Here is a 21,738-nt window from a genome sequence, read left to right on the forward strand (position 1 = left end):
TTGGATGTTACTGGTGGGCTTTAAAGATGGACAGACTATAGGACAGCAAATAGCTTAGGAATTGGCAGTGTTCACAAATCCTAGGGAGAGAATTTCAGAGTCCGAGACTGCTGCGATCCCTCCAGGCCTCCCCATTTGCTGTCACGCTCAGGCTTTCCCTGGCGGTCCCAAGGTCCAGCTTCTTATTGGAATGACAACCTTAACCGACAAGAAAGCGCTATAATTTTCAGTTTGGGATTTAAGCGGGGATTAAGCTCACGGATTCCCAGGCGTCTGGTCAGAGGGCGAACTCTGGGTCGGATCTTAGCGAGACTTGTTGCTGAGGAACACTGCAGCTTGGCTTCCCGGCTCCCCGGCGAGCCCGTCAACCACTCACCTCCCGGGGAAGGGACCGAGGGCGAGCCCCGCCGCGCGCGCTCCTCCCACCCGAGCCCAGCCGCTCGCCCTCCCCACTCCCCGAGCCCGGCCACGCGCGCCCCCGTTCAGCCCCAGGAGCGCGCCCCGCCGGCCTTTTCCCGCGGCGCTGCCGGGTGCCGCTAGCGCCCGCTCGCCGGGGGAGGCGCTGCTGTCGCTGGGGAGCGCCTCCTCCTCTTCCTCCAACTCTTCCCCGCCTCCTCCCGCTTCTCCTCCTCCTCCTCCTCCTCCACAGTTGTCTGCCCTGGGCGGGGGCGAGCGTGTCCGGTTTGTTGGAAGCGTTCGGAAATGGCAACTTGCGCGGTGGAGGTGTTCGGGCTCCTGGAGGACGAGGTGCGGGGACCGCGGGGCTGCGGGGCGGGCTTCCCTTCGGGTTATTCAGCAGCAGGACATGGGGAGGCAGTGGCGGCGGCCACGACCGGAGGCTCCGCTGTCAGCCCCTCCTCCCTCGGCGCGAGCCCGGGGAGCGCGCGAGGCGCCGCGGGGACTGTGGGGGCGGCTGGGAGCGCGGGCGCTGGGGGCTCGCTGGACAGAGCAAGTTTGTCGGGTCCATACCTACCCCTTCCCGGAGCGGTCGCCGCCTTCCTTGTCAGTTTCCTTCAGGAAGTGTTGAGGAGGGGTCTAGGCGGCCGGTGGGGGGACGCACATCACCGCGCCACCCCTTTCCTGCCACCCCCGCCGGGTGTGCGGAGCTCGCAGGCGTGGGGAGACGGTCGCAGCATCCGTGTTGTTGATTTGCTTGCTCTGGCGGAGGCCGGGCCGACTTAACTTTACGGACTGCGGTCTGAAGAGTTCCAAGTGAATTGTCATTCGCTCGTTTGGTTTTTTTCTCCTTTATCTGAAATCCTTTTTAATCCCCTAACTAGAGACAGGGATGGAAGAGCAGGAACATAAATTTTCCTCCTCCTCTTTAGCAACAAGTGCCTAGTGTGAGAAGTTCATGCTTTTTTTCACCGGTCATCGTTGATGTTAAAAAGTAAAGCCAAAAAAATGTAAATACTTTATAAAGAAGTTACCATATCTGTTCCCTTTGAAAACTAGATTAAGCTCTGGGATTTGAAGAAGGCAAAGCTGTCTCTTTTCAGCTAAATAACTAATGCTGATTATGCCTATGCTTATTAAAAATATTGTAAGACCATTTGGAAAGGTTGTTCCGTCGTAAATGATATGTGGCTTCTGTGTGGTCTTGGAGATTGTCTCAAAAATGCAAATAGGTGCGAGATGAAAAGGCTGTGTATAGTCTAACAGTGACTGGTTCCGGGTGAAAACAAATTTTTGCCTTCTTGTTGGCTGATTAAGCGCCACATGTACCTGTTATCAAGATTAGACCCAATTAACTGAAAATCCATCAATCTAATTTATACTGCTTGCTTAAGTATTGTAATACTTAAGTTGTATAGTTCCTTCTCTTAGTAACTTGGTGTCGTCAAACGTTTTACACTTCTCTTGAGAGTTCTTTGTTTATAAAGGGTGGGCAATTTGTTAATGCAGGCAAGTTATTTCGGTATTTTGAGAATGCTTACGTGATGTGATTAGAATTTAATTTCCTAGTTATTGCTGCCAGAAGAGAAACAAAGTGATGATGGACAAATGATGGCGGCTCATAGTTCCCTCAGAAACAACAGTTAATGTGTTATAGCTAAAGATAACATTCTAGCTAATGGCCCCTTTATTCTGTAGAGGAGATCAGAAGATAATACAGCACTTCACTTATGGTCGCTTTCTTATCAGTCAGATTTCCCTGCTTGTTACATAGATTGCCCAGTGCAGATAACTTCAAGCCGATGTCCAACCCAATCAGGCTGGCCTTGGACTTTCTTTCCGTGCTATATTCACAGGTAGGCCTTACTAATTGCAGATTTCTCATCTCACCGCCTTCCAACAGAGCCAGTTGATCTTAGAGAAAATAGTGCCAAAGGTATCATTCACCATCTGTTTTCTCCCTCTTGATACACGATCAGTGTTTTTAATTATCTACTTTAGTAATTTCTCTGTTTTCAATCATTACCCCTCTGCCCAGTTGAAATAAAACTAACTGTGGCAGTTAGTGGGTGGTCTGTAAGGAACTGGGGCTAAAGGCCAGAAAGTCCACCCTTTGAAATGTGGATTTCCTGAACTTGCTGAAGGATTTGTACATCTAGGAAGTTTCATGGCATGGGTCCTATCCCATGCACATTCTGGGAGTTCTAGCGGTCAGTTCCATGAGTCTAATTTGTTTCTATCCCCACTCTATTTTGTCCACATTGAGGAAGGGAGTGAGATAGGAAGATGAGAGACATGATGATGAAGAATTTTCCACTTCTTCCATTGTAATTGGATTATTCATTCAACAGACATTAATTTACTGTTTCCTCTCTACCATGCATTGTGCTAGGCACCAGGAATAGAGAGGGAAAAAAGATAGTGTCAGCCACGAACTGAGGGAAAGATAAAAGTCACTTTTTTTCTTGTGGAGGTTACCGTTTCTTCACTATCATTTGCCATTTATTTTCTGGTCTATCACAAAAGTAAAAGAAGGATTGGAACCACACTCCCACCCTCCCCCCACCACACACATACACCCCTTTTGTTAAAGGAAGAAAGCGTTGCAACTCTGTCACTTCTAAAACTCACGGGCTAGTCTGGGAATAGGCAGCCCTCTGCTGTTGATTAAAAGTAAAGTGTTTTTTCATTACAACAAAAGGAGAGGATTCTTATTTTAAATTTGAAACTAAAACAGGGAGAAAAATAATTTGAAATGGGATAGAAGATAGTGAAAGAATTGTAATTTAATCAGTATGTAGTGAATAGTCCGAGTCACAGTGTCTATCAGCACTGAAGTATGCTAAAATGTAGATCATAACACCTCTCACTTTTCAGTGAGTTTTAACTCTTCTTCCACGTATAAGTGGCTTATAGTAAGAGATTGCCCTGGCTGCACGTGCAGAATTTTGCCATTAAAGTGTTAACAAACCAAGGAGGAAGCGTAATAATTTATAACAGATTTGCTCTGACAGTCACTTGAGATTAACGGTAGGGAATAACACGCAGTGATCTTTAGTGGAGAGCAGTGTGGTAGATGCGGGGACTGGAATTCAGCATCTCTTCCCATTTCCTTCCCATGCACCTCCCAGTGATGTGGAGGTGGGAAAACTAAACACTGTTTCCCACACTCCCTTGAAATTAATGGTCTGGATCCAAAATAGGCTTCCCAGTTAAGTGCACTTACTTGAGATTTGGGGAGTGGAAATGAGGTGGAGCATATTGTTTTGTTTCTTTGGCTTTTTCTGCTGATAAGCACAGTCATGTAAACATCAAATTTTTCTGCAAAAGTATTCCAGTATCTGGTAACTTGCTTTGTACATATTGATAAGAAGTCACAGAAATAGTGGTAGTGGTGGCTTCCAGACATCAAGATTGGTTGTATTCTTGAAGTCATCAGTTCTGGTGATGGCTCCTGATCATCTACCTTTCTGATTGGGTCAGAGGTAGTAGCTTCCAGAGTGGGTCGGTTCTGCCCTGTTTCTGATCTTCTAAGAACTGCAGCCCCCAACTATTTTGGCACCGGGGACCGGTTTCATGGAAGATAGCTTTTCCATGGACCGGGGATGAGGTCTAGTGGTTTCAGGATGATTCAAGCGCATTACATGTATTGTGCACTCTACTTCTATTATTATTACATTGTAATATATAATGAAATAATTATACAACTCACCATAATGTAGAATCAGTGGGAGCCCTGAGCTTGTTTTCCTGCAACTAGATGGTCCCATGTGTGGGTGACGGTAATGGGGGACAGGGAGATAGTGACAAATCATCAGGCATTAGATTCTTATAAGGGGCACACAACCTAGATCCCTTGCATGGACAGTTCGCAGTAGGGTTCATGCTCCTATGAGACTCTAATGCTGCTGCTGATCTGACAGGCAGCGGAGCTCAGGAGGTAGTGTGATCGATGAGGAGTGGCTGTAAATACAGATGAAGCTTTGCTCACTGGCCTGCCACTTACCTCCTGCTGTGTGGCCAGTTCCTAAGGTTGGGGACCCCTCCTCTAGAAGTCCAGCCTAGCATCTACTCTTCCAGCTCTTCCAAAGATTTTGTAAGCATCTAATCCCCTGTATTAGCTTCTTTCTTCTTAAAACATCGAGAATGATTTCTGTTTCCTATAATAAAGCCTGACTGAAGCAAGGAAAAGAAGGAAGGAAATAAAGAGGAAAGAGTTTAGAGTCTCCTCTGCCGGTATGGAGAGTGCAGTTTGCACATACAGAATAACAGATGCCCCTGGTGGTAGCAGCCACAACAATGCATAAGCAACAGAGTAACTAAGAATGGCATATTCTGATACTTCTGGACCCACTAAGGCTGAGCAGAAACTGACTCTCACTCAGTGTAGGAACAAACTTCCCAAACCTTTATGTACTACACGCAAAGGAGGAGAAGCATAGTTTAAGCAGCAGCTGTATTAGTAATCTCTCTCAATCTTTCATGTATTTTTTTTTGCCATTAGTGCTTTTTTGCAACTCTTTAATTCTGGGATCATTATAAAGTCTTTTTCATGGACCCAAGGACCAAAGAAGTGAATAAATATAGTATATTTTAAAAATAATTTATTTATTTACTTTTGAGACGGGGTCTTGCTCTGTCACCTAGGCTGGAGTCAATGGCTGGATCTCAGCTCACTGCACCCTCTGCCTCCCAGGTTCCAGCGATTCTCCTGCCTCAGCCTCCTGGGTAGCTGGGGTTACAGGCATGTGCCGCCACGCCCAGCTAATTTTTGTATTTTTAGTAGAGTCAGAGTTTCACCATGTTGGCCAGGCTGGTCTCGAACTCCTAACCTCAGATGATCCGCCTGCCTCGGCCTCCCAAAGTGCTGGGATTACAGGCGTGAGGCACCACGCCCATCCTATTTTAAAATTATTTTAAACCATCAGAAATGTTGAAAGTACAACACAAAGAGCTCCAGTATCCTTCTCATGCAGATTCTGCAACCATTAACCTTTTCTCTGCAATTGTTCCATCACCTTTTTTTGCCATTTTCTTTAATCTTTTTCGGAACCACTTGAGAGCAAGCTGCAAACACAATGCCTCATCATCTTTAGACACTCTAGTGTGTATTTTTCTAAAACAAGAATACGTTCCTGCATAACAACCATACACCCCTCCAACCTAGGGAATGGACACTGATACAACAATGCCATTCAATCCACAGATACCATCCACTTTTTGATAAATGTTCTAATAATTTCTCCTTTTCCTTTTCTGGTCTAAGAACCTATCTAGGAACATATATTGCATTTACTTGGCATGTCTTTGCAGTCTCTTCTAATCTGTAACATTTCCTCAGTGTTTCTTATCCCAGACAATTTTAAGAAGGACAGGCCTTACATTCTATGATGTTTCTCATTCTGGATTTGTTTCATTTTTCTTGATGACCGTGTTCAGGTCACACTCTCTTGGCAGGAATCACAGAAATGATGCTGTGTTCTTCCCATGCATCACACCAGGGGACACATGATGATGACTTGTCCCAACACTGTCAGTAATAACCTTAATCACTTGGTCACCTTGGTGTCTGCCAGGGTTATTCTCTGTAATATCACCCTTTTTCTCTTTATAATTGATAGTATTTTCGGGGGACATATTGTAAGATTATGCCAGTATCCTATTTCTCATCAAGTCTTCATCCTCAGTTTTAGCATCCATTGATGAATTCTATCTGAACCAAACACCACTATTTTGTTTTACTTCTATCTCTATTAGTTAGCATTCTATGTAAGAAGAGCTTTCCTTTTCCTGTCGTTTATTTATATCAGCATAGACTTGTAAAATCCCACTTTATTCAACAGGTTGTAATCAGTTACTGTCATTAAATATTTTATTGCTCATACTGTCCCAGTTTGTCCAGTGGCAGCCCTTTCAGGGAGGTTCCTAAGTCTTTGTAACAAGTCCCCATCATTCTTTGAACGATTTCTGGCAGAAGTTGTTCCAGGCTTCTCTTGTATTTTGCTTGGCTCAGCTATCTGCAGTCAGCCATTTTCCTAGGAGCGCTGGTCCTATTTAGTATAAAATGGTTTTTACATGCTACAATTTGGGTGCTTGGTGTGCTCATTGTTACTGCGATATACTCTTGGGCCATCTCAGTGAACAGAGTTAAGCATATGCATGTGTGTTTGTGTGTGTATGTGTACTATACACACATAAGTATACACAAAGATCTATAGCTATTTCTATATCAATCTGTAAATACATATACTTAAAAATCATGAATTTGTACTGATTTTTTCCAATTCAAATCTAACAGCTGAGTTCCGTTATAGCCATAAGTACCTTTTCTAACAGTGACAAAATTTGACTTTTATTATTCTTAATATAGTTATTTGTTCATTTAATTATGTGTTCAGTGTAACTAACTTCCTGACCACGCAGACATCTCCTCTGCCACTTCAGCTCTTCACATCCTTGGATGCTAGTGGGAATATTGCTATTCTCTATGCAACATCCCTATGCAACGCTCTCCTCCCCTCCTCAGTACCCTTGCCAGTGGGCACCCTTCTGATACATCTCGGTATGGCACCTCCCTCCTCCCCTCAGTGCTCCATGCTGGCGAGCATGCCAACCATGCAACTCTGTGAAATTCCCCCTCACCCCACAGACATTTTCTGTAGTGGCCTGTGGTTGACTGCTCTGCACCAGGAACAGAAGAGGAGAAGGAACTATAATTTCTTTTATAGGTAATTAGGAATTCATATATCACATAGGAATACAATCTTTGAGTTGGAAGAGACCTTGTAAATAAATCATTTAGGGTAAGCAGGGGTATAGAAAATGGGATTCTTTTGGGTTGGAATTCTGGCCCTGTTACTTACTTGGTGAATCTCGCATAATTATTTCACATCAGTCAGAGCAGAGTATTTAAGTCTGCTGATTCTCCCCATCCCCTTGCTGTCTCAGAAGTATTCTACAGCATTTGGAGACATGCCGAAACCAGTTGAACACAGCTACTTCTCAGTCTATCATGGTTATCTACTCCAGCACTGAATCTTTAAGTCAGATTGCTGATTTGAATTGCTAAACCCGTTGTTCTGCTGAATTCTGTGGCAATTGATGTTACTCCTTTACAACTTCTGTTTCTTCTGGCCTGCTTGCCAATCGTATCAAAGTTTTAAGAGGATAAATGAATGGGGAGCAGGTAGGAGAAGTCTGGAGATAAATGCAGGGAGAAAGGCATAGCATAAACAGATAAGCATTTTGATAAAACTTTTCTGAAAGTTGAGTAAATATTTCTGTAGCCCATTGTTATAACTCACGGCTGGACTCAAATGTCTGGCTTCGACTCATGTGAGACATGTTGGGGCAATAAAGAGAGTAATATGAACAATCATGGCCGTGAATAAAGATGCTTTAGTGAAAGTATTCTCCTATGGGAGAAAGAGTCAACCTAAATAAATAACAGCTGCCTTTAACTGCATATGCACTATATGCCGGGCACCAGGTTAGATTTTCTCATACTTTAGCTGTAATCATCACAACATTATTGCAAAAGTAGGAAGTACTATGCCCATTTTAGAGATAAGGAATATGAGATTCTACTTTCTTCAAGAACCTTCTCCCAGTAGGTAGTGGATCTGGGATTGAAACACAGATCTCTTTCATAACAAAACACTTGGTCCTTCCACTTTCCTGCTACTAATACACAAATAAAATAATTTAAAAGAAGAGACTTTTTCTCAGGAAGATGATGAATGTGAATGGAATGTGTGCAAAATTAACTTGTAATTGTTATGCTCTCATTTCCACATCTTCTGTCTTTTCTTGTTAAAGCCTATAGGTGGACCTCTGAAGTACTTGATTTCTGTATTTGCTTAACAGATATTTGATGAACACTATGTATCAGGCATGTAGGTCAAGGCATGAGGTATAATGATATACAATAGACTTTACCAACTTTATAGCCAAGAGGGAGAGAGAAACATTAAATAAATTATCACACGTCAATGTTTTATGAGTGTTATTAAGGAAAACAGTGTAAGATGAAATTATATATAACAGGCTGGGCGCACTGGCTCACGCCTGTAATCCCAGCACTTTGGGAGGCTGATGCAGGTGGATCACCTGAGGTCAGGAGTTCGAGACCGGCCTGGCCAACATGGTGAAACTCTGCTCTACTAAAAATACAAAAATTAGCCAGGCATGGTGGCGTAAACCTGTAGTCTCAGCTACTTGAGAGAATGAGGCAGGAAAATTGCTTGAACCCAGGAGGTGGGGGTTGCAGTAAACGGAGATTATGCCACCGCACTCCAGCCTGGGCAACAGAGCAAGACTGCCTCAAAAAAAAGAAGTGTTTCTAAAAATTAATTAATTTTACATGGTGTGGAGAAGGGAGAAAATATCAGAGAAATTGAAACTAAGGATGAATAGGAGTTAGCAGGTGAATAGTAGGGCAAAAAGCTTTCTGAGTAAATAGAACCACATGTGCAAAAGATGGGATGGAGACGAACATGAAGGTTGGAGTGCTAAAACAAGAGGGACAATGTCAGCAGATGAGGCTGGAGAGGACAGCCTGATCAGGCAAGGCCTGGCATGCCATGTTAAGGATTTGGAATCGGATACAAAGTGGAATGGAAATCAAATGCGCACACACACACACACCCATTGTCATCATCATTAGCATTATTTTTCATAGTTAATATTTGTTCCTCATATGCTTAACATTTGTTTGCTAGTTATTTCTTTATTCTTGCTGCTTCACCTTTCCATCTGGGATCACTTTTTCTGCCTAAAGTACATCATCTAGAATTTCTGTTTTCTTTTTTTTTTGAAGATGGAGTTTCACTCTGGTCACCCAGGCTGGAGTGCAGTGGTGCAATCTCAGCTCACTGCAACCTCCACCTCCCGGGTTCAAGCGATTCTCCCTAGTCTGCCTCCAGAGTAGCTGGAATTACAGGTGCCTGCCACCATGCCTTGCTAATTTTTGTATTTTTACCAGAGATGGGATTTCACCATGTTGGCCAGGCTAGTCTCAAACTCCTGACCTCAGGTGATCCACCCGCCTTGGCCTCCCAAAGTGCTGAGATTACAGGTGTGAGCCACCGCACCCGGTCCTAGAATTTCTTTTCCTGACTGTTTGTTGGAATTGAACTTTCTCAGTTTTTGTTTTTGTCTGAAAATGTGTAGATTTTGCCTTCTTTTATGGAATGGGCATGGGGAAGAGTAAAATTTACAAAGAGTGAAATGCACAGATCATAAATGTACAATTTGATGATTTTCAACATGTAGAACCAATGACCCAATTATGATACAGAATATTGCCGTCATTCCAGAATGCTCCCTTGGGCCCTCTTCCATTCAATTCTACCCCTCTACTCGCTATAGGCAACCTTTTGTCACCATGGATTACTTTTGCCTGTTCTGGAACTTCATGTAAATGGAATGTACATTATGTACTCTTTTGTGTCTTGATTCTTTTTTTTGAGAGTCATCCATGTTTGTATCAATAGCTCATTCTTTTTCTTGCTTAATAGTATTTCATTGTATGAATATAGCCATTCTCCTTTGATGGACACATTGATTGTTTCTAGCTTTGGGCTATTATGAATAAACCTACGGTGAACATTCATCTACAAATCTTTTCATAAAAGTATATTTTTATTTCTCTTGTGTAAATACCTAGGAATGGAATTTCTGGGTCATAGGGTTATATGTCTTTAACTTTATAAGAAACTGCCCAACAGTCTCCCAACGCAATTGTACCATTTTAATCTCCTATTGGTAATACGTGAAAGTTCTAGTTGCTGCACATTCTTTCAGCAACATTTGAAGTTTCAGCCAAAGCCTTCCTCCTACTCCTGTCTCCCAGCCTTCTCTAGTAACCTACAGGTTATCAGCTCCATGTGTATCCTTCCAGTGATACTTGTGTATAAATAAACAGATATGGTGCTATCACACTTAAAAGTAGTGATAAGATGTAAAGTGATGAGTTTTTCTTTCTTAGAAATTATATAGTATTGATTCAATAAAGTCCAGTATTCTAAATGAGGAATACTTCCATAACCACATTAACGACAGCAGTTTCCTTTCCTACCCCCATGTTCTCTACCTGTGGTTGTCAACTTTAGTGTCCATCTGAATCATCTGAAGAGTTTGTTAAAGTACAGACTACCCCACAGTGTGGGATTCAGTAGGTGCGGGCCTCAACATTTGCATATGTAACAAATTTCCATGTGATGTTCATACTGCTAGTCCATGGAATCCACTTTGAGAACTACTGCTTGCTCCTGAATTGAAGGATTCTGGATATTTCTTCTTTATTATGGCTATTACTGTCAAAAACTCTTGAAGAATTTTGACTCATGCATTTGGGTATCATAGACTCCAGCTTTACAAGGACACTTCTAATTGATTTTATTTCTCAGTATGGGTGATCTTCCATTTATATTTTTATAGACTGTTTCAAATAAATTTACTTACCAGAGGAAGAAAACTCATGTCAATCTATGGGTTCCAGTTTTTCGTCTGGAAAATATGGTTGCCATAAGTAATGTAGCATGTTGCTCAAAAGAAGAAAAAAGGAGGCCGGGCACGGTGGCTTACACCTGTAATCCCAGCACTTTGGGAGGCTGAGGCAGTGGATCACCTGAAGTCAGGAGTTCCAGACCAGCCTGACCAACATGGTGGTGACATATGAGAATCCCATGTATGTCTCTACTAAAAATACAAAAATTAGCTGGGTGTGGTGGCGGGCACCTGTTCTCTCAGCTACTCAGGAGGCTGAGGCAGGAGAATCACTTGAACCAGGGAGGCAGACGTTGCATGCAGTGAGCCGAGATCATACCACTGCACTCCAGCCTGGGCGACAGAGTAAGATTCCGTCTCAAAAAAAAAGGAAAAAGTATGCATCCCTCCCTAGCAATTTTTTTGTTGAATATTTTGTGTTTACCTTATTAACCTATTTAAATACAGTACTATTCACATCTGAATCACTATACTATGTTTATAATTATTTATTTCACATTTTTGTTTGGTTTAGTTTTCCGTATGTCTGTCACAAATGTAATTGCAAGCTGTTGGACAGAGCTTTAAAACCACTCAGTGCAGTAAAAATGTTATATATATATATATATATATACACACATATATATATACACACATATATATATGTAAAAACACACACACACACCCCTACACACACACTAAAAAATGAATGCTAGCCATTTTCTTTTGGTTGTTCTTGTTGAAGACAGCCTCTTGCTATGTTGCGTTCCATCTGGACTGCTTGTTCTCTACACCTGTTGTGTAGCCATCATCTGTGGGCTTCCATTTGCCATCATTGTGAGAATTCACTTGATCTCTTTTCTGTGTTGAATGCACTGTTTCTTTAATTTCTTGTTTTCTTCTTTCCAAATTTATTCCTTATTTGGTGGCTTATATCCTCTGTACGAGGGGCAGGTACTGTTGACTGGAGCCTCTCACAGTAGAATGATCTGAACCTACCATTTCATTGTGGAATTCTCATATGTCACGATTTATAGCATTTTTTTTTCCCTTGGATCACCCAATTTCCTCAGAGAGGAATCTTCTGTTTGGTGGATGCAGGTCTGGCAGCCTCTGTTCTCAGACACAAGTTGGGGGATGAGGCTGGGGTCTCATTGGGCAAACTTTTCCCTGCTTTTAATAAGGTATCTTACTCCTATTTTCAGCTACTTTAGAAAGGTTTCTTGCTAATCCAGAATTTGTCAGCCCCTACTGTTGTGCCAAGTATTCTGCTGGTTTCTACAGAGAGTATAAAGTTAATGAAAAGATAGCCGGGTGCAGTGACTCACGCCTGTAATCCCAGCACTGTGGGAGGCCAAAGGCAGGCAGATCACCTGAGGTCGGGCTTTCAAGACCAGCCTGGCCAACATGGCGAAACTAAAAATACAAAAATTAGCCGGGCATAGTGGTGCGCCCCTGTAATCCTAGCTACTCAAGAGGCTGAGGCAGGAGAATCGCTTAAGCCCGGGAGGCAGAGGTTGCAGTGATCCGAGATTACGCCACTGCACTCCAATCTGGGCGACAAAGTGAGACTCCATATCAAAACAATAATAATAATTATAATTATAAAAGTTAATGAAAAGAACGTTTCCTAAATTTCAGCTTTAAAAGTGGAGAAAGGCGGCCGGGCGCGGTGGCTCAAGCCTGTAATCCCAGCACTTTGGGAGGCCGAGACGGGCGGATCACGAGGTCAGGAGTTTGAGACCATCCTGGCTAACACGGTGAAACCCCGTCTCTACTGAAAAATACAAAAAGCTAGCCGGGCGAGGTGGCTGGCGCCTGTAGTCCCAGCTACTGGGGAGGCTGAGGCAGGAGAATGGCGTAAACCCGGGAGGCGGAGCTTGCAGTGAGCTGAGATCCGGCCACTGCACTCCAGCCCGGGCGACAGAGCAAGACTCCATCTCAAAAAAAAATATATATATATATACAAAATCCTGGCTTCCCTAGTGACTACGTATGTGTGCAAGCTCAGACATTTAAACACTTTGATTTTCACCATACGCCCAACTTAGTTTACACCACTGTTGTGAGAATTAAAAGTCACACAAGAAAAAACTGAAAAGTTAAAAGTGGCACACAACATATTATTTGTATTACTACTGTCTTTTTTTCTGTTCAGGACAGGTATGAGTTACTCTCCAGATAGCATGATAATAAATACCTAGAACACTGCTNAATGAGAAGATTAATTTCATCTAAGACTTTTAGAAAAGATGGCATTTGGGGTTTGAAGAAAGGACAGAACTTTCTTTAAAGAAAAAAATAGAATGTAAAATTTACAAAATGTTTAAGAAGTAAAACTTTCATGACCTTATTACTTTAATAGCTATTTTACTTTTGCATATTTCCTTCTAATCTTTCTGTGTGTGTTTTACAGTTGTCATATAATAAATTTCAGCATTCTTATTTTTTCAATTAATATAATTATTCTGTTATAATCATTACTTTTTTAACGGCTTCAAAGGATTCTGCCCAGATGATACAGGGTTTTAATAGTGAAGTAGTAAGGGAATCCAGCTTGTATAAAAACTCAGAGGTAAGTACAAATGGAGTATATATATATATTAAAAAATAGACTTATGAGGGTGGGGGACAGCAGAGGAATGGGAGAAGGATGAAGAATAACAAAAGAAAACCTCTCAAGACTTGTGAGAAATGGAAAGACATACAGCCCTGCGTTTCCTGTTCTTATTTTTTTGTTTTGTTTTGTTTTTGTTTTTGTTTTTTGCATTGTCAGGAAATTGAAGAGCAGTTAGTAGATGTCTTCATGAATTGTGTCGAAAATCTCAACCCTAGGAAGCTACCTTTTAATTACTGACGCTGCCTGCATAGATAACACATTACATCACATTACCAATTTGTTTCTCCTTGTCATACAAAAAGGCCACATCTCTTTGCCTATAATTTGCAAGTTTCTATTTTATTTTCAAAGAACAATAAAGTTCTCTTTATTCATGAGTGGAAAAGGGAAGGTTCAAGCTTTAGTGAAGAGCCTTGGTCTGGTATAATTTTGTCCCTGTTTTGATTACGGAAAGGGTGTTTAACTTTTGTTCCTTTTTTTATTTATTTAAGCACTATCCAGATTTCTGTTAATAGTACTCAGTATCAGAATTCTAAAATTATTGAAGAGATTTTTCTCTAGTTGCAGCATTTATGCTGCTTTCCCTCCTTTTCAACATGTGAGAGATTACAATGTCAACACATGAAAGTGATGGAAAAGACAATTCTCTAGCATAAAATTATAAAATGAAGTTAAAATCAATGCAAATATTAAAATAAATGGCACTTAATTTTGAGAGAATTTTTAATCAGTTTAGCTTATCAATTAATCTTAGCATTTAAAATAACTAGTTCTGATTTTTGTGGTGGGAAATGCAAGGAGAAAGGTTAAAAGTTAAATGTATCTGGGACAGCTGTGTTATTTATAATTCCCCTGGAATTGTTTTTGATTAATGCTTGTTACATTTTCCCCATGAGGCTGGGGAGTGTTTCAGTAAAGGCTAACATGGATGGTTTTTAATATCAGGAGTTCCACAAATATGGATTAACTTTTTAGAGATATATGATAATCTCTTTTCTCAGTTATGGTCATGTAAATTATAACTGCTACCTGAACTTAGAAAAAATAAGATAAGTAACATTATTTGCTGTTGTCACTTCAATTATACCTTACCACTTGAGAGAAATTGTACTTGTTAATTAATTAAGTCATGACAAGAGATTTTTAATTGGCAGGATCCAGTTTTGGAGATTCCTACCTATGTAATGTAGTATGGTTACTTCCCAGTAAACTGGTATAGTGAGAATTTGACCATCAGGGCCAATAGAATATTTCAGTTGGCCTATTTATTCATTGACCTTCCAGAAAAAAAGGGTAATCTGTAAGTGTCTCCGATTTTTGGGAATCCTTCCCCTCAGAAAACTGAAATTTCAGCTTACATGTTTTCCTCTCTGGTTTTCAATTCCATCTTTATTTCTGATACCTGAGGATTTCCCTTCTTTCTTGAAAGATCAGCTATATATTTAATTTTATTTGGTGATGGAAGAAAGTTATTTTTTTCTAGCATCTACAGTCAGAGTTTTTTTGTGTTGTGTTAATTTACCATATGGGTTTTGGAATTAGTTGTATATTTAATTTACAGTCATGCATTGGTTAACAACAGGGATACATTCTGAGAAATGCGTCATTAGGCAGTTTCATCATTGTGCAAATGTCATAGAGTGTAGTCACACAAGCGTAGAAAGTATAGCCTACTTACTACACACCTAGGCTGTGTGATATAGCCTATTCTTCCTAGTCTACAAACCTTTACAGCATGATAACTGTACTGAATACTGTATGTAGTAGTAATACAATGTAAATATTATGTGCCTAAACATATCTAAACATAGAAAAGGTAAAGTAAAAATGTGGTATTTTATGGGACCATCATCGTATATGCTGTCCATCACTGGCTGAAATATCATTCTGCAACATGACTGTCTTATTTAGTGAGACCTCCTGGAACAGGGATGTTTGTAAATCTTTAGAAGGAAGAAGATTAAAATAAATAATCTATGATATGTATATTTTCTCTTACTCAGACCTCTTCTAAGAAAGACATACAAGCTACTACTTGCCAATGAAATAATTTTAGAGTAGAATCAGTTAATTTGCTATCTCTTGTGCTATAATATTTCATATTTGTTGATCTTTCAAAATTTTTAAAAATGCTTAAATTTTATGGGCTCGTAGTAGGTATATATGTTCATGGGGTACATATTTTGATACAGACATTCTATGTATAATAACCACATCAAGGTAAATGAGTTATCTATTAAAGCATTCATCATTTCTTTGTGTTACAAACATTCTAATTATTCTCTGTTATTCTAAAATATACAACAAATTATTGCCGACTGTAGTCACCCTATTGTGCTATCAAATACTAGCTCTTATTCATTGTATCTAATTATATTTTTGTACTCGTTAACCATCCACTTCCTCCAGGTCCTACTACCCTTCTTACAAATGCATGAGAACATACAGTTTGTTTTTGTCTCCCTAGCTCATTTCACTTAGTGTCTTCCAGTTCTTTGTTGTTGCAAATCATGTAATCTCATTCTTTTTTATGGCCGAATAGGACAGCAGTGAGTGTATGTACCACATTCTCTTTATCCTTTCCTCTGTTGATGAATACAGGCTGATTCCAGATCTGCTGCAATACACATGGGAGTGCAGACATCTCTTCGATGTACTGATTTCATTTCCTTTGGGTATATAGCAGTGGGATTGCTGGACCATATGATAGTTCTATTTTTAGTGTTTTGAGGAAACACCATAGTGTTCTCCATAGTGGTTTTACTAATCTACATTCTCATCAACAGAGTATAAGAGTACCCCTTTTGCCACATTCTTGCCAGCGTTTGTTATTGCCCGTCTTTTGGATAAGAGCCATTTTAACTGGGGTGAGATGATATCTCATTGTAGTTTTGATTTGCACTTCCCTGATGATCAGCGATGTTGAACACCTTTTCAAATACTTGTTTTCCATTTGTATATCTTCTTTTGAGAAATATCTATTCAGATCTTCTGCCCATTTTAAAATCAGATTATTGGAGTTTTTCCTATTGAGTTGTTTGAGCTTCATATATTTTCTGGTGATTAGTCTCTTGTTGGATAGTTTGCAAATATTTTCTCCCATTCTGTGGGCTGTCTCTTCACTTTGTTGATTGTTTCCTTTGCTCTACAGGAGCTTTTTAAGTTGACGTGATCCAATTTGTCCATTTATGCTTTGGTTGCCTGTGCTTTTGAGTATTACTCAAGAAATTTTTGCCTAGACCAGTGTTCTGGAGAGTTTCCTGAATGTTTTGATTTGATTTTTCTATATTACAAGAGATAGGGGTCTGGTTTGATTCTTCTACATATGGATATCCAGTTTTCCCAGCACCATAATTTATTGAAGAGACTGTCCTTTCCCCATTGTGTGTTCATGGCACCTTTGTCAAAAAGGAGTTCACTATAGATGTATAGATTTACTTTAGGGTTCTCTATTCTATTCCATTGGTTTCTATGTCTGTTTTTATGGCAGTACCATGTTGTGTTGGATACTATAACTCTGTAGTATAATTTGAAGTCCAGTAATTAATTTGACTCCATTTTGTTCTTTTTGCTCGGGATGACTTTGGCTATTCTGGATCTTTTGTGATTCCATATATTTTAGGATTTTTTTTTCTGTTTCTATGAAGTATGTCATTGGTATTGTGATAGGAATTGCATTTAATCTGTAGATTGCTTTGGGTAGTATGGACATTTTAACAGTTTTGATTGTTCCAATCCATGAACATGGAATATTTTTCCCTTTTTTTTGGTGTCGTCTTCTATTTCTTTCATCTGTGTTTTATAGTTTTCATTGTAGAGATCTCTCACTTCTTTGGTTAAGTTTATTCCTAGGTATTTAATTTTATTTATAGTGACTGTAAATGGGATTACATTCTTGATTTCTTTTTCAGATTGTTCACTGTTGGCATATAAAATGCTACTGATTTAATACCTTGTTTCTTAAATAAAAATAAATGCTACTGATTTTTCGTGTATTGATTTTGTATCCTGCAACTTTACTGAATGTGTTTATCAGTTCTAATAGCTTTTGGGTGGAGTCTTTAGGTTTTCCAAATATAAGTTCATATCATCCTCAAATAAGAACAATTTGATGTCTTCCTAATTTAGCTTCCCTTTCTTTCTCTTATCTGATTTCTCTAGGACTTCCAGTACTATATTCAATAATAGTGGTAAAAGTGGGCTGCCGGGCACAGTGGCACACGCCTGTAATCCCAGCACTTTGGAAGGCCGAGGCGGGTGGATTGTCGGAGGTCAGGAGTTCGACCAGCCTGGCCAACATGGTGAAACCGTGACTCTACTAAAATTACAAAAATTACCCAGGTGTGGTGGTGCACACCTGTAGTCCCAGCTACTTGGGAGGCTGAGAAAGGAGAATTGCTTGAACCCAGGAGGCAGAGGTTGCAATGAGCTGAAATCATGCCACTGCACTCCAGCCTGGGTGACAGAGCAAGACTCCATCTCAAAAAAATAAAATAAATAAAATAAAATAAAGTAGACATCCTTATCTTGTTCCATATCATAGACGAAAGGCTTTCAGTTTCTCCCATTTACCATGGCACTAGCTGTGGATCTGTCATATATGGCTTTCATTGTGTTGAGCTATGTTCCATCTATAGTCAGGTTTTTGAAGTTTTTTTTTTTTTTATCATTAAGGGATGTTGAAATTTATCAAATGCTTTTTCAGCATCAGTTAAAATGATCATATGGGTTTTGTCTTCCATTCTGTTGATAATGATGTTTCACTTTGATTTGTGTATGTTGAACCATTCTTTCATCCCTGATATGAATCCCACTTGGTCACGATGAATGATTTTTTTTCAATGTATTGTCAAATTTGGTTTACTAGTATTTTATTAAGGATTTCTGCATCAATGTTTGTCAGAGATATTGGCCTGTAGTTTTTCTTCTTTCAATGAATCTTTGGTTTTGATATCAGGGTATTATTGGCCTTACAGAATGAGTATGGAAAGTATTCTCTCCTCCTCTGTTTTTTGAAATAGTTGGAGTAGGATTGGTATTAATTCTTTAAATATTTGGTAGAATTTGGCAGTGAAGCCATCAGGTCCTAGGCTTCTCTTTTCTGGGAGACTTTACTACAGCTTCAACCTCGTTATTTGTTATTGGTCTTTTTATGTTTTGGATTTCTTCATGGTTCATTCTTGGAAGGTTGTATGTGTATAGAAATTTATCCATTTCCTTTAGGTTTTCCAGTTTATTGGCATATAGTTGTTCACAGTACTCTCTAATGATTATTTGAATTTCTGTGGTATCAGTTGTAATGTCTCCTTTTTCATCTGTGATTTTATTTATTTGGGCCTTCTTTCCTTAGTCTAGTTAAAGTTTTGTCTATTTTGTTTATCTTTTCAAAACACCAGCATTTCCTTTTTGTTGATCCTTTGTATTATTTTCTTTGTTTCAATTTCATTTATTTCTGCTCTGATCTTTATTATTTCTTCTACTAATTTTGGAGTTGGGTTGCTCTTGCTTTTCTAGTTCTTTAAGATGCATTGCTAGGTTATTTTTTTTTAAGTTTTTCTACCTTTTCATGTAGGTACTTACAGCTATAAGCTTCTCTTTTAGTACTGCTTTTGCTGTATTCCATAGGTTTGCTATGTTGTGTTTCCATTATTATTTGTTTCAAGAAATTATTTAATATCCTTCTTAATTTTTTCATTGATCCGCTGATCATTCAGGAGCATACTGTTTAATCTCCATTTGTTTGTATTATTTCCAAGTTCCTCTTGTTATTGATTTCTAGTTTTATTCCATTGTAGTCAGAGAAGATACTTTTAAGATTTTAATTAAAAATTTTTTTTTCTTTTTCAAGACAGGACTACTCTGTTGAACAGGCTGGACTGCAGTGGCACAGTCACGGCTCCCTGCAGCCTCAACTCTTGGGCTCGAGTGATCCTCCCACCTCAGCCCCCTGATGAGCTGGGAGTACCACTCTGCCTTTTTGTTGTTGTTGTTGTTGTTTGTTTGTTTGTTTTTGAGAGATAGGGTCTGACTATGTTGCCCAGGCTGGTTTCAAACTCCTGGGTCCAAGAAGTCCACCCACCTCGGCATCCCAAAGCGTTGGAATTACAGGCATGAACCATTGTGCCTAGCTGAGTCTTTAAAGACTTGTTTTGTGGCTAACATATGGTTTATCCTTGAGAATGATCTGTATGCCAAGGAGAAGAATATGTATTATGCAGCCATTGGATGAAATGTTCTGTAGTGTCTATTAGGTCCATTTGGTTTACAGTGCAGATTAAGTCCAACATTTCTTTCTTGATTTTCTATCTGAAAGATCTATCCAGTGCCAAAAGTGGGATGTTGAAATTTCTAACTATTACTATATTGAAATCTAGCTCATTCTTTGACTTTAACAATATTTGCTTTATATAACTGGGTATTTCAGTGTTGGATGCATATGTATTTATAATTGTTGTATCTTCTTGCTGAAATGATCCCTTTATCATTGTGTAATAACCTTTTTTGTTTCTTTTTTTAGTTTTTGTATTGAAATCTATTTGATCTGATAATACCTATTCCTGCTCTTTTTGGTTTTCATTGGCATGGAATATTTTCTCTGTCCCTTTATTTTCAGCCTATGTGTGTCTTTATAGGTGAAGTGTGTTTCTTGTATGCAACAGATTGTTGGGTACTGTTTTTTTAATCCATTCAACACTATAATTTTGATTGGAGAGTTTAGTTCACTTACATTCATTGTTATTATTGATAAGTAAGGACTTCTGCCTTTTTTTTTTTCTTTTTGAGACAGAGTCTCGCTCTGTGGCACAGGCTGGAGTGCAGTGGCGCAATCTCTGCTCACTGCAAGCTCCGCCTCCCGAGTTCACGCCATTCCCCTGCCTCAGCCTCCCGAGTAGCTGGGACTACAGGCGCGCCCGCCACCTCGCCCGGCTAGTTTTTTGTATTTTTTTAGTAGAGATGGGGTTTCACCGTGTTAGCCAGGATGGTCTCGATCTCCTGACCTCGTGATCCGCCCGTCTCGGCCTCCCAAAGTGCTGGGATTACAGGCTTGAGCCACCGCGCCCGGCCCCGACTTCTGCCATTTTTAATTTGTTTTTTGGTTTTGTGGTCCTTTTTGTGAAAGCGTTTTCTTTAGTGGTATGCTTTAAATTCTTGGTTTATCTATTTTATATGTCAGTTGTAAGTTTTTTAACTTGATGTTACATGAGGGTTGCAATTAACATCTTACAATGAATTATTTATTTATTTATTTATTTTGTGAGACGGAGTCTTGCTCTGTAACCCAGGCTGGGGTGCAGTGGCGCGATCTCGGCGCACTGCAAGCTCTGCCTCCCGGGTTCAAGCCATTCTCCATCCTCAGCCTCGGGAGTAGCTGGGACTACGGGCGCCCGCCACCACGCCCGGCTAATTTTTTGTATTTTTAGTAGAGATGGGGTTTCACTGTGTTAGCCAGGATGGTCTCAATATCCTGACCTCGTGATCCACCCGCCTCGGTCTCCCAAAGTGCTGGGATTACAGGCGTGAGCCACCACACCCGGCCACAATGCATTATTTTAAACTGATGACAATTTGATTGCAAAAACAAACAGGAAAAGAGAAAACTAATAAAACTCTACACTTTATCCCCTTGCTTTTAACTTTTCTTGTTTCTATTTGTATGTTCTTATATTGTCTGTCTTTAAAAATTGTTGTAGTTATTATTTTTGATAGATCCATCTTTTAGTCTTTCTGCTCAAGATATGAGTAGTTTACACACCACAATTACAGTGTTATAATATTCTGTATTTGCCTGTGTACTTACTGTTACCTGTGAACTTTATACCTTCAGGTGATTTCTTATTGCTTATTAATATCCTTTTCTTTCAGACTGTAGGACACCCTTTAGCGTTTCTTGAAGGATAGGTCTGATGTTGATTAAATCCCTCAGCTTTTGTTTGTCCAGGAAAGTCTTTATTTCTCCTTTATGTTTGAAGGATATTTTCACCGGATATACTATTCTAGAATAAAAATTTTTTCCTTCAGCACTTTAAATAAATCATGCCACTGTCTCCTGGCCTATTAGGTGACCACTCAGAAACCTGCTGCCAGATGTATTGGAGCTCCTTTGTTTTTTGTTTTGTTTTGTTTTTTTAATTTTCTCTTGCTGCTTCTGAGATCCATTCTTCACCTCTGGCCTTTGGGAGTTTGGTTACTAAATGTCTTAAGGTAGTCTTCTTTGGGTTAAATCTGCTTGATAT

At 39.9% G+C, this 21,738-nt stretch overlaps 1 protein-coding gene across 1 annotated transcript in view; it reads left to right on the plus strand.

Annotated features, from left to right (window-relative positions):
* Window positions 1–485: 485 nt before the first annotated feature.
* The window catches only part of LOC108535334 (E3 ubiquitin-protein ligase NEDD4-like), a 74,749-nt gene continuing 53,496 nt past the window's right edge, over window positions 486–21,738 (plus strand). Inside the window, exon 1 of the mRNA XM_017881320.1 lies at window positions 486–747. Coding sequence (XP_017736809.1) covers window positions 703–747 — 45 coding nt within the window. The 5' untranslated portion in view covers window positions 486–702. The remainder of the gene's footprint in view (window positions 748–21,738) is intronic.

The sequence above is a fragment of the Rhinopithecus bieti genome, unplaced genomic scaffold, assembly GCF_001698545.2.
Source record: "Rhinopithecus bieti isolate Rb0 unplaced genomic scaffold, ASM169854v2 scaffold_1106, whole genome shotgun sequence".
Taxonomy (NCBI): domain Eukaryota; kingdom Metazoa; phylum Chordata; class Mammalia; order Primates; family Cercopithecidae; genus Rhinopithecus; species Rhinopithecus bieti.